The 16,704-nt window shown below is 43.3% G+C and overlaps 2 protein-coding genes across 2 annotated transcripts in view; both read left to right on the top strand.

Annotated features, from left to right (window-relative positions):
• The window catches only part of LOC115534356 (L-rhamnose-binding lectin SML), a 38,531-nt gene extending 23,296 nt beyond the window's left edge, over window positions 1-15,235 (top strand). Inside the window, exon 7 of the mRNA XM_030345274.1 lies at window positions 15,075-15,235. Coding sequence (XP_030201134.1) covers window positions 15,075-15,220 — 146 coding nt within the window. The 3' untranslated portion in view covers window positions 15,221-15,235. The remainder of the gene's footprint in view (window positions 1-15,074) is intronic.
• LOC115534354 (L-rhamnose-binding lectin SML-like) lies at window positions 1,319-15,681 on the top strand. Its single transcript, XM_030345271.1, has 9 exons — window positions 1,319-1,431; window positions 1,593-1,625; window positions 1,761-1,805; window positions 6,143-6,278; window positions 6,515-6,618; window positions 6,702-6,746; window positions 6,857-6,995; window positions 7,103-7,209; window positions 15,546-15,681. The coding sequence occupies exons 1-9, from the start codon at window positions 1,401-1,403 to the stop codon at window positions 15,554-15,556; spliced, it is 651 nt and encodes a 216-aa protein (XP_030201131.1). The 5' UTR covers window positions 1,319-1,400; the 3' UTR covers window positions 15,557-15,681.
• The last annotated feature ends 1,023 nt before the right edge of the window (window positions 15,682-16,704 follow it).

Genomic DNA, 16,704 nt, shown 5'->3' with positions numbered 1-16,704 from the left:
TATACGGTCGTCCTGACAGGAAATTCAATAAAATCGACTGCTTTACTCGTACTGCGAACCGAGTTGTAGCTGAAAGGTACTGAGCCTGATTACTCCCCCTGTTAAGATGTACATTCATAGCAAATGAAGAGCTGTCACTGGGTGACTTCCAGATTGGTGAGAGGAGTTAACAACCGTGTCTCCACAGGTGTAACAGTAAAAGCCGTTGTAGTATCTATGCCGTGAACTCAGTGTTTCAGGATCCCTGTTATGGGACCACCCATACCCGCTTAAACGTGTGAATGTAAGTTTTGGAAACAAGCTTTTTTTTTTTTCCTACAATGTGGATTTAGCTCTTCTCCAATATAACCTGTTCTTCATACTGAGCTTTCCAATCCTACATACCCCCTCTGAGGAGAGCAGCAGGCCTACACTACAAACACCAACATCTGAAGCTTTTGGCTTTAAATGATTATTACAACATTCAAACTCAGGCTCTGATGCAGTCATGTGTGTTGTTAAACAAAGAACATCAGTGCATACAAGTAGGCCTTCATCTTCTACCAGTGAGAACTACCATTTACACCATTCTATGTCTACTAGGTTGACCTTCTGAGGTCGGAGGTTATCAAGGCCTTATTATTAAAGCCTTATTATTAAAGCATGCTACTGTTTGGTTTCAGCACGATCTCATCTATATAGCCAGACTTCTTCCTTCCCTGAGATACTAATCCAACACAGTGGATACACTTTGAAAATCCATTCAAATAACTATTCTCTCAAAATGAAAAACATGGAACTCTTAAAACAGTTATGAGTCCATGAAGATTGAAATGATGCGGTGTAGAAATGATCATGTGAAAATATGTTGGAATAAACTGGAGGGGACTTCCTCTGTGGTCTCTGGTTAAACGTATAAAACGTTGTAATTTTTCTTTTACAAAGAATGTAAAGATCATAACATTGTCTCGGTCTTTGATAAGACCTTTTGGGCAGCACAAGGAAAAGTGCTCTGGCTCTTCACTGCTGCGTTGTCCGAGATGATCTGTTGATCCTGACAGACAAAGGCCTCCATTGAACTTGTTTACATTCGACCGTAACACTAATGCTGCTCTCACTCTCCAAGAACAACACAAAGGTTATGATCCTCAGGTTGACTCATCATTCACGAGTTCATGCTAACTAATGGCTAATAATATAAGCCATATCCAAAAAACAAGAACACAATATTAAACAATCTGAAGTATACTCCATTCAGGCAGAGCCATTCCTTGACCTCCCTCTGGTGAGATCACCATCACACCTGCCTGCATGGCGCTGGGTGTGGGCGGGGCTTGTTGAGTCCTCTCTGTATAAATAGCCGTGTCCCTTTGGGGAAGCATTAGCAGCCCTGCTGAGCTCCCACCAACACCTCTGGAACCATGCTCAGCTCTCTCCTGCGCTCAGCGCTCGGTAAGTACTGTCATGGAGTCACACCTTCTGGGACCCGGGACCCCACTACATTCACTCTCTGGCTTTCAGAAACAGCAGATGATTTGATTTATTGCTGTTGGATCAAAACAGCAAAATAAGTGTTCTTACAGATGATGTTAAAGATGTTGTTTCTTTTTTAGTGTTGGCGGCAGTCTGCTGTCTTACATATGCAGGTAAGGTGTGTGTGTGTGTGTGTGTGTGTGTGTGTGTGTGTGTGTGTGTGTGTGTGTGTGTGTGTGTGTGTGTGTGTGTGTGTGTGTGTGTGTGTGTGTTCTGTTCTCTGAAGCCTATATCCTCTATTTCCACAGAGAGCGTCATCACTTGTGGGGAGAAGATACAGCGACTGAGTTGTGGTAAGAAAACCCGTTATTAGTGTTGGGAAGGATAGTTTTAAAACGTATCCAGATACAGAATACATGCCCAAAAATGTATCTCACGCATCTCATTTTCCCCATGAAAAACGATACATTGTGAACATTAAACAACTCGTGTTTAATCACAGTAACTGGCCAAAGAAACCTTCTTGTGAGCGGATCGGACAAGCGCTGTTTCAACCCTCTGCGCATCTACTCGGCGCAGACGTGATCCCCTGTACAAAGTATCGCGACATGCTAATTTAGCCGCTACCAAAACAACTAGCTCGTCACCGCTGATTTCATTTCAACAATTAAAAATACGAACATCATAGTAAATAAACCCACGTTTCCACTGCTCGATGCTGTGCTCATTCGTGTCGAATGAGCAAATCAAACAGGATTTTTTTGCAATCCTTCTGATTGAATATATGTACATTTATGACAAAATCGTGAGGACTAGGCTTGTGACACACACACACACACGCACACAAATGTGGCGCTCGCGCGGTAATAGCTCATTGGCGCCACCTAGTGATCATTATGTGCAAATGCACAGCCTCTCATTAAAATGACTTAGGGGTCATTTGACCCCTCTTGCGGCGCTCGGAGTAAGTAAAAATGGCCCGGCGTTTCTAGTGTTAAACATGAACGGTTGAGTACTCCAGCTCTAACCATATCATACCACCATCAAGGAGTTTAACACTATTAATTTAATTTAAGAAATAGAATAATAATAAAAAAGAAACACATTTTTTAAACTGGGGAGTCGGGACCCATTGAATTTCTCAGGGACCCACCCAACTCGCCACCTGTGGGTCCCGGGGACTCACTACATTGAAAACCTATCAACATCACTGAATATGTAGCATATTCCGTTACATCACTCAATCTGAGTATTGTATTGTAAATACTTGGATTACTTCCACATTGAATTGCATTTTTTAAGTGTGGGAATGCGGAATCAAATCATTCTCCTTACTGCATTTATAATGTGCTTTTTCTAACCATTGGCCACCCAAAGCGCTTTACAATAATGCCTCACAGTCACCATTCACGCACACATTCACACACCCACGGCAGAGTCAACCATGTAAGGCGACAGCCAGCTCGTCGGGAGCTAACAGTCACGGCTGATGTAGTGCGCATCAAAGTGAGGTGGTTGCATTCACACCAACGCGACCGCACGGGACCAAGGGACCAAACTCGTTGAGTGCGCACTAAATGCTGTTGGTTTGAAAGCACGAATAAACTTGTGAAACAGAGAAGTATCGCCATGTGATCCATTAATTTCAACTTTGTAGGCCTAACTGTAGGGAGAGCCGGGTCGATTGAAACACGGGACGATTGAAACACAACGATCTCCTCGAAAACCACGCAAAGCTTTCACGTCAAATAAACATGACTTAGGACAGGGAAATAAGTAAATTGAATGCAAATTTAGTCGTCCAAAAGAAGAAAGGTGAGTTTTAATTTAAATGTGCATCTTGACAATTAGCTACGCACAATTACACACGGGCCAAAAATATATTTTAACCTATTTATATTATGCGGAATTATGTGAAATGTTAGCAATGACGAGTAGGCCTACACTACTATGTTGTCCGGTATATAGCATAAAAACAAGAGTAAGTTCATTAGTTTACTTTTAAAATATGCTGTTTCATTCGTCCCGCATGTGTGTTTCAAACGTCCCGACTAGGTGGGGCGTTTGAAACAGATGTCAACTTACTTTCAAAGTTAAAAAACAGCTCAATCATCCAACATATGTATTAAATCACACTTGTAACTAAGATAACACGCATGTGAGTTGTTGATCAAATGTTAAAATTATTTGTATACGTAACGTCATCTTTGAAAAAGACGTTTAACTGAAAAGTGTTCAAATCGAATTGAATTTTGAATTGAATTGAAAAAGTTTTTATTTCAAACAAGTAAATAATAATAAAAAATAATAAACAATCAAATAAATGAAACAAGTGGACAGTTACAATAAAGTAATGTTTACACACAATGAAAACCACAAAAGAAGAAACTGTCTTACACTTGCTTTAACTGTTCGAAAAGGGGTGAGAAGAAGAAAACTTATTTAATCTCACCCCTTCTTCCTAATTTATTTATCTATAATGATTAGCTTCCTTGTATAATAATCATCAAAAAATAATTGTATATTAATATACATTAGTTTACAATATGATACAATTCATTACTACCTGCGTATTTATCTAATAATATTGTCAAGTTATCTTTTAATAATATCTAATTAAACATTCAATATTCTAAAGTGATTGCTCAATATATACATACATGAAAACATATACACTATGTTAGACACCTTTTTCATCCCTGTACCTTGTAAAAATCAATTCTTTGTATTTTATTTTAAACTGATTAATGTTTGGACATTCCTTGATCTCCCCACTCAAACTGTTCCACAGTCTTACACCACATATTGAAATCGACCCGGCTCTCCCCCTATTCTAAATACCAACTATTTAAATTGTCACTGTAACGGAATACAGTTAGCCTATACTAATTTGTATTCTGAAGACGTAACGCCGGTAGCCTACATGTATTTCGTTACTCCCCAACACTGCCCGTTATGACAAAAATCTGGCCCAGGACTTTGGGATGGAGAGGCCTTTCATGAGACAGCGAGAATAGCCTTTGTATGCCATAATATAAAATAATATAAACTAGTCCTGGGCCGTGGATATTCGCATTGCAAATACATCTCAATGTTGGGATGTGTGTGTGGTTAGAATTGCGTGAGGATCACAGGCAAATATTTTATAAGCAAATAAGCAACACTCGGTATCAAGGCTGAAAAGGTTCTGTTACGTATTTTAAGAATCTAAGCTACCCACACATAGACCCAATGAAGCAGGACCAAACATATAAGCCGTAAATACTATACATAGCCACAAGGGGAGCAAGACCTTATTGAAGGCTGCTCCACCACAGAAGGCATCACCTGAAGAAGCCGAAGCCATTACGTTACCCCGGCCACGCCCACTAGGCCACGCCCACTTGACGGTCTCTACCTGTGGACTAGCGGTAGAGAGCGGCAGAGATCAATAGGTAGACGGCGCAGAAAGCCACCCGGGCCTAAGCCCGGGGGGCTTGAAGTAGATCACGGTATTTTCCTCTCACACGTGTTAGATACAATTCCCTCCGAAGTCTCCATTTACCATACCGTAACATGCCGACTTTATAACGAATAAAGTGACTTAAAGTGAAGCAACCCGGGATTGGACAACTTTCTTCAAGAATATGCAACAGTTCCAAATAGTGCAGATGGCTTTGCATAGGCAAAACATACTGAGGAGAACAGAGAGTTGTCTCTCTTACAGCATGCAAGCCACTTTCTGTTTATACCATCATTGGTTTCATAGATGCGCATACCTTTTCAGGGGGGTTGTCGAAGTGGAAGAAGATACAAATCAATACAATGAAATCCCTCATCTCGGTAGCTAGCTCAACTTCCCCTTTGACGGACCCTGAATCTGCCTGTGTTGACTGTAGAGCTACATTTGCATGAAAATGACAAGTAACAAATAATTCTAATTTTCCAATACATTAAAGGGGATGACCCTTTGAATACAAAGAAAATAACAAAATGAAAGACAAAGAAATAAAATACATTTAATGTAAGGCTAATATTAATGAGTTTAAGTCATTATTATATTGCCAAACATGCCCGCTAGTGCACCTGTCATATCTATGCTGCTGTGTACTGTTCCTTTACGAAATGTTCGTACTTTTCTGTGACTTCAGAGGGAGGTAAACCGGAAAGTAAGTTAAGTGACCCGGGCCCATGGACCTCCCAGGCCGTGTGTCAGGCTGAGCCAATCAGATTTGACAGAACGCGGGGCAGTTCGATTTGGGAGGGCCGTTCCGCCGCTCGCTTAGCACCGATACACTGTTTAAACGTGAAACCCACTCTAAATTTAGGTAATACATCGGCCCCGTTTTACCGCCAGGCCAGAGCTCCGTTTCGCGCTGTTTTCGAATATCCAGCAGGCCAGCCCATAAGTGACTTTTATTACTTTTTATTTTCTTTAAAAAATTAATAATAATAACAAAAAAAGGACAAATGACGGCTGCCGGCCCGGTCTGAAACCGCCGTTCGGGAAATCTCCCCAACCTCCCGATAGCCAGTCCCCCCCTGCTGGAGCCACTCAGGGACTTCAGGGCACAGAAGGGACAGCCACTGTAACTCACTCCAGAAAACTCCAAGACGGAGCCCCGAGTGTTCTGTTATTAATCATTAACTAATAACTAACTGACTGACAAATGAAATGGATAGATAAATGAATCTCTAATCTCTCCCACAGATCAAGGAGTGGTCAGTGTGCTCACAGTGTTCTACGGACGGAAAAACAGACAGACCTGCGAGGAAGCCATAGATAAAGACAAGCTGGAAAACACTGAATGCTCTAAAACAGGCGCTTTCGAAGCCCTTGCTAACAGGTGACTATCAGTGTTGAGGGCTTCCCCTAACCTACAGCGGCCCTCTGTAACGTTGTACTGCCTCCTTCAGTCTCTTGGGGAATGTGATCCCGATCACCAGAATTAGTTTCAGTTAAGATGAGTAAATTGACGTTAAAGTTGAGTAGAGAACAATGTGTTTTGGTGCCCAGACAGTGTGGTCTGCTTGCAGGTATTTGTATCTCTCGTCTTATTAGTGATGTGTGTTCCTGGTTAAGGTGTAACGGTAAGAAAGTCTGTGAGGTGGACAAAGAGATCTTCAGTGACCCCTGCCCTGAGACCTACAAATACATCCAAACCACGTACACCTGCCTCCCTGCACGTGAGTCCTGTCACTCTGTGAAGTACTGCAACACTGGACCTCCATGTGTGTGAGTGTGATGTCTAACCAGAGTTTATGTGCAGATCATGTCGTCGCTTGTGAGGATTCGGAGGTGAAACTCTCCTGTGGTAGGATTCACCACCGGTGTGTCACGATGTGCTCAACAATAAAGACCCATACTTAATCTCCACCTGCAAGTTCACATGTGAGGTTCTCTTCCTGTCTGCTCCCCACCCAGACAGCGGCCAGACGATAGCGCTCATTGGAGCGTTCTATGGGCGCACCGACCGAACCACCTGCATATACGGTGTTCCTGACGGGCAATTCAATAACATCACCTGCTCTACTCCTACTGCGAACCAAGTTGTAACTGAAAGGTACTGAGCCTGATTCCTCTCCCTGTTAAGATGTGCATTCATAATAAAGAGCGGTCACTTGGTGACTTCCAGATTGGTGAGAAGTGTTAACAACCGTGTCTCCACAGGTGCAAGGGTAAAAGCAATTGTAATTTCCATGCTAAAAACTCAATGTTTGGAGATGATCCCTGCAAAGGAACCTACAAGTACCTGGAACTGGCTTACATGTGCAAATGTAAGCAACGTTTCCTACAATGTGGATTTAGCCTTCTAGAGTTTAGCCTTCTAGCCTTCTAATAGAAGGTTGTTGGCCACCAAACCGTTCTTCATACTGAGCTTTCCAATCCTACAGGTCCCAACTGAGGAGAGCAGCAGGCCTACACTACAAACACCAACATCTGGAGACGCATGCCCCCCCCCCCCCCCCTCCAGCTCTCCACCTGATGAATGAATCTTGATGTTGCGTTCTGCTTTTTGCATTAAATGATTATTACAACTTTAAAACTCAGGCTCTCATGCAGTCATGTGTGTTGTGAAACAAAGAACATCAGTGCATACAAGTAGGCCTTCATCTTCTACCAGTGAGAACTTTTGTGTTCTTTACCGATCCATATACACCATGTCGAGTAGATTGACCTTCTGAGGTTGAAGGTTATCAAGGCCTTTTATTAAAGCCTTCCCTGAAATACTGATCCAATACACTGGGTCTATACACGTTGAAAATCCATTCAAATAAATATCTGGTTCAAAAAGAAAAACATAAAACTCTTAAAATCTTCAGAGAGTTGTCTTTCTTACAGCATGCGAGCCACTTTCTGTTTATACCATCATTGGTTTCATAGATGCGCATACCTTTTCAGTGGGGTTATTGAGGGTGGAAGAAAATACAAATCAATACAATGAAATCCCTCATCTCGGAGAGCTAGCTCAACTTCCCCTTTGATGGACCCTGAATCTGCCTGTGTTGACTGTAGAGCTACATTTGCATGAAAATAGTAACAAATACTTCTAATTTTGTGTTACTTGCGTCGTGCAGACCATCCGACAAAAAATATCCAGCTCCAGACGGCCAGTACTGCGGGCACCGAGAAGCTGACGACGCTCACGCCTCGTGCCCACTGCACCGTCAGTCAACGGACGTGGGAAGGCGTGGCTGACGGATGGGGGAATTGTTAGCAGATGCATCCGTCAGCCAATCAAATCGGTTCGCCGGGTTCTTCCCGCTTCTTCCTGCTTGTTGCGAGATGACCCGCTTTCCCGCTTTCCAGTATCGTCAGAGCCCGAGTCGCGTCACAGTGCCTACATTTGCATACGCGATCTGATTGGATGACGGAACCGTCGCTGCCGAAAAAGTTGAACATTTTTCAACTTTCTGACGGTGGCGAACGCTCCAACTGAACGGACGGATCCACAATGCATTGCGCGCCCGTCCCCATTCAAAGTCAATGGACAACGGTCAACTGACGGAGGTAGTGGGCACGGGGCGTCACGCCCCGTGCCCACTACCTCCGGGGGGGGACGGAAGCGCAATGCATTGTGGATCCGTCCGTTCAGTTGGAGCGTTCGCCACCGTCAGAAAGTTGAAAAATGTTCAACTTTTTCGGCAGCGACGGTTCCGTCATCCAATCAGATCGCGTATGCAAATGTAGGAACTGTGACGCGACTCGGGCTCTGACGATACTGGAAAGCGGGAAAGCGGGTCATCTTGCCTCGCAACAAGCAGGAAGAAGCGGGAAGAACCCGGCGAACAGATTTGATTGGCTGACGGATGCATCTGCTAACTACTCCCCCATCCGTCAGCCACGCCTTCCCACGTCCGTTGACTGACGGTGCAGTGGGCACGAGGCGTCAGGGGGAACTATAAGTTTCATTGTTTACATATATTTATTTGTTTATATTTCTCGAAATAAATGGTTCAAATTCACGTTGTTGTTGTCCGTAGTAGTGTTGCTCCAAGTGTATACTCGAGAAATAATATTATTGGACGACCAACATTTCACAAGTGGAGCTACTAAGCTACTGTTGCCTTAGATGAAAGCAATAGCAGAATAACGGTCATACATAATTTTTTATAAACTATTATAAGTCAAAATTGCACTATAAGTTAGTTGCATATCAGTTACCTCCTTCCAAGTTTATAATGTTAAACTTTGGTGTAGGCAGACAGAGCAGGAGTCAAGGGCGTCAGTTTGTTTTTAGAAGTGGTGGGGACAATAACCATAAGCTTGAGTGTGGTTTGAAAGGGGCTGGGTACCCTTATGTAAGCTGTTCATCCATTCAACGCTGCATTACAATATACTCTACAGTGTATTGTCATGTGTTGAAAATCCTATTCGAACAATAAAAGTTGAAAACCACAGTTTGTGTTTTGGCTTGTTTTGCAAAACGGCGTTGGGAACACCAGGGTATTGGCTCGGGATATGTAATACTAATACACACAGGACAAAGAGCAGTGCTGGCAATTTAACACTTATCTTGACATCAACAAAGTTTACCAGACAAACAATGCCGGACTATAAATGGGGTACGAAATGAAACGAGGTACTGAGCATCAGCCTTTTGAAGACGAGCAAGGGCTGCTGGTAGCATATGTTATGCTGCATTAAAAAAATAAAATAAAAAAAAAGCGCCCAGAGGAGAATTGCATCCGCCAAATCCTGACCACCAGTAAACACTTGCGAAGGACCAATGTAGACTTCACTCGTTGCAACATCATAAGCAAATTGCCCATCATAAGCAAATTGCCCGCAAATAAAATACCCTACAGTTTAGGATAATCCCACAGGTTATGCGAGAACATATTTATGTCAGGATAGGCCTACCAGGCTCCAAGTCGTCACATATCTCAATCAGACAAAACAACTATAACCACATTGGCATAGCAATCGCACCGTGTTTAGCTGCTATACCTGCAATCTATACAATGCATACTAGCTGGAGCACCAACCAGAATCAGATCACAATCCTTTAGGACCGTGGGTAACCTTTGGCCAGGTCATCACGAGCAAACAGAACCAGCAGCAAAGTTTACATAAATCAATGTCTTACCTTATGTGGCCCTCCACATGCAGGCTAGATGATGTAGGCTATCCATATCGTGTCACAAACATGCTTTTAAAAGGGAAGCAAAAAGACCGGCTATTTTCTGAATAAAAATGTCAATTTTGGCTGTCTGTCTTGAAACTTCTCCAGTGGGTTCACACCAAACGCAACGGGGCAACAAGATCCCATACGAAGTGAACGTATAGACGCGTATCAGGCCATAGTTTTTGATTCGTTTTGATTTGTCGCGCCACACTTTCGCCGTGCACAGGCGAGCGCGTTCACGAGGATCTGTGGCGCGACAAATTCGCTCGAGTTGAAATAATTCAACTCACGAATTTCGCATGATGACAGCCAATCAGCGTTCAACAGCGTGGCCACTGAGTGACATGTGTAACGTAACAGCCAATCAGCGTTCAACCGTCACACTAAGTGCAGTGCAGTCCGGGGTGAACTGCAGCATGGAGGAGAAATGCTTTTTTTATCTCTGTTTTGTCCTCATTTAGTTGAAGGAAATTTCGGCACACCCATTCTTTCACTTGCTCAATGCACTGGCACAGCAGATCTATGGGCCGATAGTCATTTGGTGATAGCGATACATAGATTTGCGTGTCATCAGCATAGCAATGATGGTCAATATTGTTATTTTGCATGATTTGCCCTAGTGCCCTAGTATAATTTGTATTCTGAATACGTAACGCCGGTACATGTATTCCGTTACTCCCCAACACTGCCCGTTATGAGGTCAAAGTGTCTCACTGTGGAGTTAAGGCTCAGAAAAGGCTTCTGTGAATCTAGTGCCCAGGGATGGACAGGGACAAAGATCTGGCCCAGAACTTTGGGATGGAGAGGCCTTTCATGAGACAGCGAAAATAGCATGTGTAGAATTTTGCCACTGTGTAAAATAATAGAAACTAGTCCTGGACCGTGGATATTTGCATTGCAAATAAATGTCAATGTTGGGATGTGTTTGTGGTTAGAATTGTGTGAGGATCACAGGCAAATATTTTACAAGCAAATAAGCAAAACTCGGTAAATCAAGGCTGAAAAGGTTCCAAATAGTGCAGATGGCTTTGCATAGGCAAAACACACTGAGCAGAACAGAGAGTTGTCTTTCTTACAGCATGCGTGCCCCTTTCTGTTTATACCATCATTGGTTTCATAAATTCGCATACCTTTTCAGGGGGGTTGTTGAGGGTGGAAGAAAATACATATCAATACAATGAAATCCCTCATCTCTGAGAGCTAGCTCAACTTCCCCTTTGATGGAACATGAATCTGCCTGTGTTGACTGTAGAGCTACATTTGCATGAAAATAGTGGCAAATAATTCTATTTTTTTGTTACTTGCGTCATGCAGACCATCCGACTAAAAGATCCAGCTCCAGACGGCCAGTACTGCGGGCACCGAGAAGCTGACGACGCTCAGGGGGAACTATAATTTTTATTGTTTACATATATTTATTTGTTTATATTTCTCGAAATAAATGGTTCAAATTCACGTTGTTGTAGTCCGTAGTAGTGTTGCTCCAAGTGTATATTCGAGAAATAATATTATTGGACGACCAACATTTCACAAGGGGAGCTACTAAGCTACTGTTTTCTTAGATGAAAACAATAGCAGAATAACGGTCACGTCATACATCATTTTTATAACGTATTATAATTCAAAATTGCACTATAAGTTAGTTGCATATCAGTTACCTCCTTCCAAGTTTATAATGTTAAACTTTGGTGTAGGCAGACAGAGCAGGAGTCAAGGGCGTCAGTTTGTTTTTAGAAGTGGTGGGGACAATAACCATAAGCTTGAGTGTGGTTTGAAAGGGGCTGGGTACCCTTATGTAAGCTATTCATCCATTCAACGCTGCATATCAATATGCTCTACAGTGTATTGTCAGGTGTTGAAAATCCTATTCGAACAATAAAAGTTGAAAACCACAGTTTGTGTTTTGGCTTGTTTTGCAAAACGGCGTTGGGAACACCATGGTATTGGCTCGGGATATGTAATACTAATACACACAGGACAAAGAGCAGTGCTGGCAATTTAACACTTATCTTGACATCAACAAAGTTTACCAGACAAACAATGCCGGACTATAAAGGGGGTACGAAATGAAACGAGGTACTGAGCATCAGCCTTTTGAAGACGAGCAAGGGCTGCTGGTAGCATATGTTATGCTGCATTAAAAAAAAATAAAAAATAAAAGCGCCCAGAGGAGAATTGCATCCGCCAAATCCTGACCACCAGTAAACACTTGCGAAGGACCAATGTAGACTTCACTCGTTGCAACATCATAAGCAAATTGCCCATCATAAGCAAATTGCCCGCAAATAAAATACCCTACAGTTTAGGATAATCCCACAGGTTATGCGAGAACATATTTATGTCAGGATAGGCCTACCAGGCTCCAAGTCGTCACATATCTCAATCAGACAAAACAACTATAACCACATTGGCATAGCAATCGCACCGTGTTTAGCTGCTACTAGCTGCAATCTATACAATGCATACTAGCTGGAGCACCAACCAGAATCAGATCACAATCCTTTAGGACCGTGGGTAACCTTTGGCCAGGTCATCACGAGCAAACAGAACCAGCAGCAAAGTTTACATAAACCAATGTCTTACCTTATGTGGCCCTCCACATGCAGGCTAGATGATGTATCCATATCGTGTCACAAACATGCTTTTAAAAGGGAAGCAAAAAGACCGGCTATTTTCTGAATAAAAATGTCAATTTTGGCTGTCTGTCTTGAAACTTCTCCAGTGGGTTCACACCAAACGCAACGGGGCAACAAGATCCCATACGAAGTGAAGTATAGACGCGTATCAGGCCATAGTTTTTGATTCGTTTTGATTTGTCGCGCCACACTTTCGCCGTGCACAGGCGAGCGCGTTCACGTGGATCTGTGGCGCGACAAATTCGCTCGAGTTGAAATATTTCAACTCACGAATTTCGCGTGATGACAGCCAATCAGCGTTCAACAGCGTGGCCACTGAGTGACATGTGTAACGTAACAGCCAATCAGCGTTCAACCGTCAAACTAAGTGCAGTGCAGTCCGGGGTGAACTGCAGCATGGAGGAGAAAGTGTTTGTTGCCGTTTGCGACTCTCGGAGCTCTATATATAACAGTATATGATATAATATGATAATTGTATACATAATATCCCGGCCAAAAGCTCAGTGCGCCTCCGGATGGCCGTAGCGCGGGGAGCTCTCACAGAGGATTGGGCTTCTCGGGGTTTGTTTACCGGCGTTGCTATTGGTTCCGGTCATGTGTGTTCCAACGGTTTATTAGGTAGGCCTATCTAATAAATGATGTCTTCGTGCGTGCCTATCGCATGATTTTAGAAACGACGATTTCGGTTGAGTATGTGGGGATTTTTTCAGTCGCAATTGGTTCGCAATTGGTGGGGACAAAATTTGTATTTTAAATAGTGGGGGGGACATGTCCCCCCCATAATCGACGCCTATGGCAGGAGTTACATTATATTTTTTATTCACAAATGAAAGAATTGTGTCATAGAAAACAAATTAAAATAAACAGGGTTTAACTCAATAAATTATTATATATACAGTAGAGGGAGAATCCAAAAAGGCACTGCTGGAGGTGTCCCAGAAGAGCAGAGCAGAGAGAGATGGAGTTGGGTGCTATGGGAAGAAGTTTCAGAAGCGGCTTTGGAACAAAGATGTGGCAGCCTCCTTTGGTGGTTAAGGTACAGGGACAATGTTGGGGGGCAAAGCAGGTTATGGCAGAGTGAGTGAGGAGGTTGGGACTTTGAACTTGATGTTAGGGTCATGATGTTGCGGTATCAGCTTGGTAGATGGGACCGCGAGGTCTCTGATAGGCGGAGATCTAGATCAGTGGGAGTGGCCTGCGAAGCAGTGCATCGTGGTGCATGGTGGGAGTTGTTGTCTTCAATACACAAGCGCCAAAAAGTCACTTTCTGCCTTTTCTCGGTTAAGAAGGCACCAAATGAGTAATTTATTCTATTATTCGACTACATATAGGACCCAATTTCAATACATATCCATGTTTCCACCAGTGAAATTCCCCTTTAAGGGAATAACTTGGAGTGAGGCTCTTTTACATATCTATAGCAACTGGCAAAGCATGTTGTGCTTATTGGATTCAATTAAGTTCAGTTGAGCTGTAGACTCTCAGTTACTCATCACAGCAGAGAAGAGAACATTTCTGTAACTTCCTCCAGTGAGCCCAAAACAGACCCCCAAAGTTTTGTCGATTGGCCTACTTTCAACATTATTACCTAATTTGCTCATCTTAACGGTGGCAAAATTATGAATGAAAACATTTGTTAATCTCTAATCGTTCCAACAGATCACAGAGTGGTCAGTGTGCTCCCAGTGGCCTACGGACGGACTAACAGACAGACCTGCAGTGAAGGCAAACCTTCAGGACAGGTGGCCAACACTGCATGCTCTCAATCAGGCGCTCTGGAAGCCCTTGCTAACAGGTGACTATCAGTGTTGAGGCCTTCCCCTAACCTACAGCGGCCCTCTGTAACGTTGTACTGCCGCCTTCAGTCTCTTGGGGAATGTGATCCCCGATCACAAGAATGAGTTTCATTTAAGATGAGTAAATTGACGTTAAAGATGAGTAGAGAACAATGTGTTTTGATGCCCAGACAGTGTTGTCTGCTTGCAGGTATTTGTATCTCTCGTCTTATTAGTGATGTGTGTTCCTGGTTAAGGTGTAACGGTAAGATAGTCTGTGAAGTGGACAAAATGATCTTCGGCGCCGACCCCTGCCCTGACACCCACAAATACACCCAAACCACGTACAAGTGCCTTCCTGCACGTGAGTCCTGTCACTCTGTGAAGTACTGCAACACTGGACCTCCATGTGTGTGTGTGTGATGTCTAACCAGTGTTTATGTGCAGATCATGTCTTCGCCTGTGAGCTTTCCACGGCGGAACTCATCTGTGGTAGGATTCACCACTGATGTGTCACGATGTGCTCAACAATAAAGTCCCATATTTCATCTTCACCTGCAAGTTCACATGCGAGGTTCTCTTCCTGTCTGCTCCCCACCCAGACAGCGGTCAGACGATAGCGCTCATTGGAGCGTTCTATGGGCGCACCGACCGAACCACCTGCATATACGGTGTTCCTGACGGGAAATTCAAGGACATCACCTGCTTTACTCCTACTGCGAACCAAACTGTAGCTGAAAGGTACTGATCCTGATTCCTCTCCCTGTTAAGATGTACATTCATAGCAAATGAAGAGCTGTCACTGGGTGACTTCCAGATTGGTGAGAGGAGTTAACAACCGTGTCTCCACAGGTGTCACGGTAAAAGCAGTTGTACTTTCCATGCTAAGAAGTCAAAGTTTGAGGAACCCTGCAGAGAAACCTCCAAGTACATGGAACTGGCTTATAAGTGTGAATGTAAGCAACGTTTCCTACAATTATGGATTTAGCCTTATACAGTTTAGCCTTCTAGCCTACTAATAGAACCTGTTGGCCACCAAACCGTTCTTCATACTGAGCTTTCCAATCCTACAGGTCCCCTCTGAGGAGAGCAGCAGGCCTACACTACCAACACCAACATCTGGAGACGCATGCCCCCTCCAGCTCTCCACCTGATGAATAAATCTTGATCTTGCTTTCTGCTTTTTGCATTAAATGATTATTAAACCTTTAAAACTCAGGCTCTCATGCAGTCATGTGTGTTGTGAAACAAAGAACATCAGTGCATACAAGAAGGCCTTCATCTTCTACCAGTGAGAACTTTTGTGTTCTTTACCGATCCATACACCATTCTATGTCTACTAGGTTGACCTTCTGAGGTTGAAGGTTATCAAGGCCTTTTGTTAAAGCCTTCCCTGAGATACTGATCCAATACACTGGGTCTATACACGTTGAAAATCCATTCAAATAAATATCCGGTTCAAAAAGAAAAACATAAAACTCTTAAAATCTGAGTCCATAAAAATGTATCTCAGCGGTGTAGAAATTATCGTATAAAGATATGTCTGAATAAACTGGAGGGGACTTCCTCTGTGGTATCTGGTAAAATGCATAAAATGTTGCAATTTTTCTTTTACAAAGAATGTAAAAATAGTAAAATGGTCTTGGTCTTTGATATGACCTTTTGGGCAGAACAGCAATAATACTATGGCTCTTCACTGCTGCGTTGGCCCAGATGATGTGTTGATCCTAACGGTCCAAAGGCCTCCATTGAACTTGTTTACATTCAACCTTAACGCTAATGCTGCTCTCACTCACTCCAAGAACAACACAAAGGTTATGATCCTCATGTTGACTCATCATTCACGAGTTCATACATACTAACTAACGGCTAATACTATAAGAACATAATATTAAACAATAGGAAGTATACTCCATTCAGGCAGAGCCATCCCTTGACCTCTCTCTGGTGAGATCACCATCACACCTGCCTGCATGGCGCTAGGTGTGGGCGGGGCTTGTTGAGTCCTCTCTGTAAATAGCCGTGTCCCTTTGGGGGAAGCATTAGCAGCCCTGCTGAGCTCCCACCAACACCTCTGGAACCATGCTCAGCTCTCTCCTGCGCTCAGCGCTCGGTAAGTACTGTGATGGAGTCACACCTTCTGGGACCCGGGACCCCACTACATACACTCCCTGGCTTTCAGAAACAGTGAAGATTTGATTTATTGCTGTCGGATCAAAACAGCAAAATAAG

This window comes from Gadus morhua, chromosome 21, assembly GCF_902167405.1.
Source record: "Gadus morhua chromosome 21, gadMor3.0, whole genome shotgun sequence".
Classification (NCBI taxonomy): Eukaryota; Metazoa; Chordata; class Actinopteri; order Gadiformes; family Gadidae; genus Gadus; species Gadus morhua.
Note: the sequence above shows the minus strand (reverse complement) of the source record. Positions and strands in the feature narration are given on the sequence as shown.

What these genes read in the sequence shown, in the direction of transcription:
- LOC115534354 (XM_030345271.1), top strand. Translation starts at nt 1,401, where the DNA reads ATGCTCAGCTCTCTCCTGCGCTCAGCGCTCG. An exon ending in GGAGGTGAAACTCTCCTGTG is followed by an intron (nt 6,747 to 6,856) that starts GTAGGATTCACC and finishes CTCCCCACCCAG; the next exon opens with ACAGCGGCCAGACGATAGCG. An exon ending in AACCAAGTTGTAACTGAAAG is followed by an intron (nt 6,996 to 7,102) that starts GTACTGAGCCTG and finishes GTGTCTCCACAG; the next exon opens with GTGCAAGGGTAAAAGCAATT.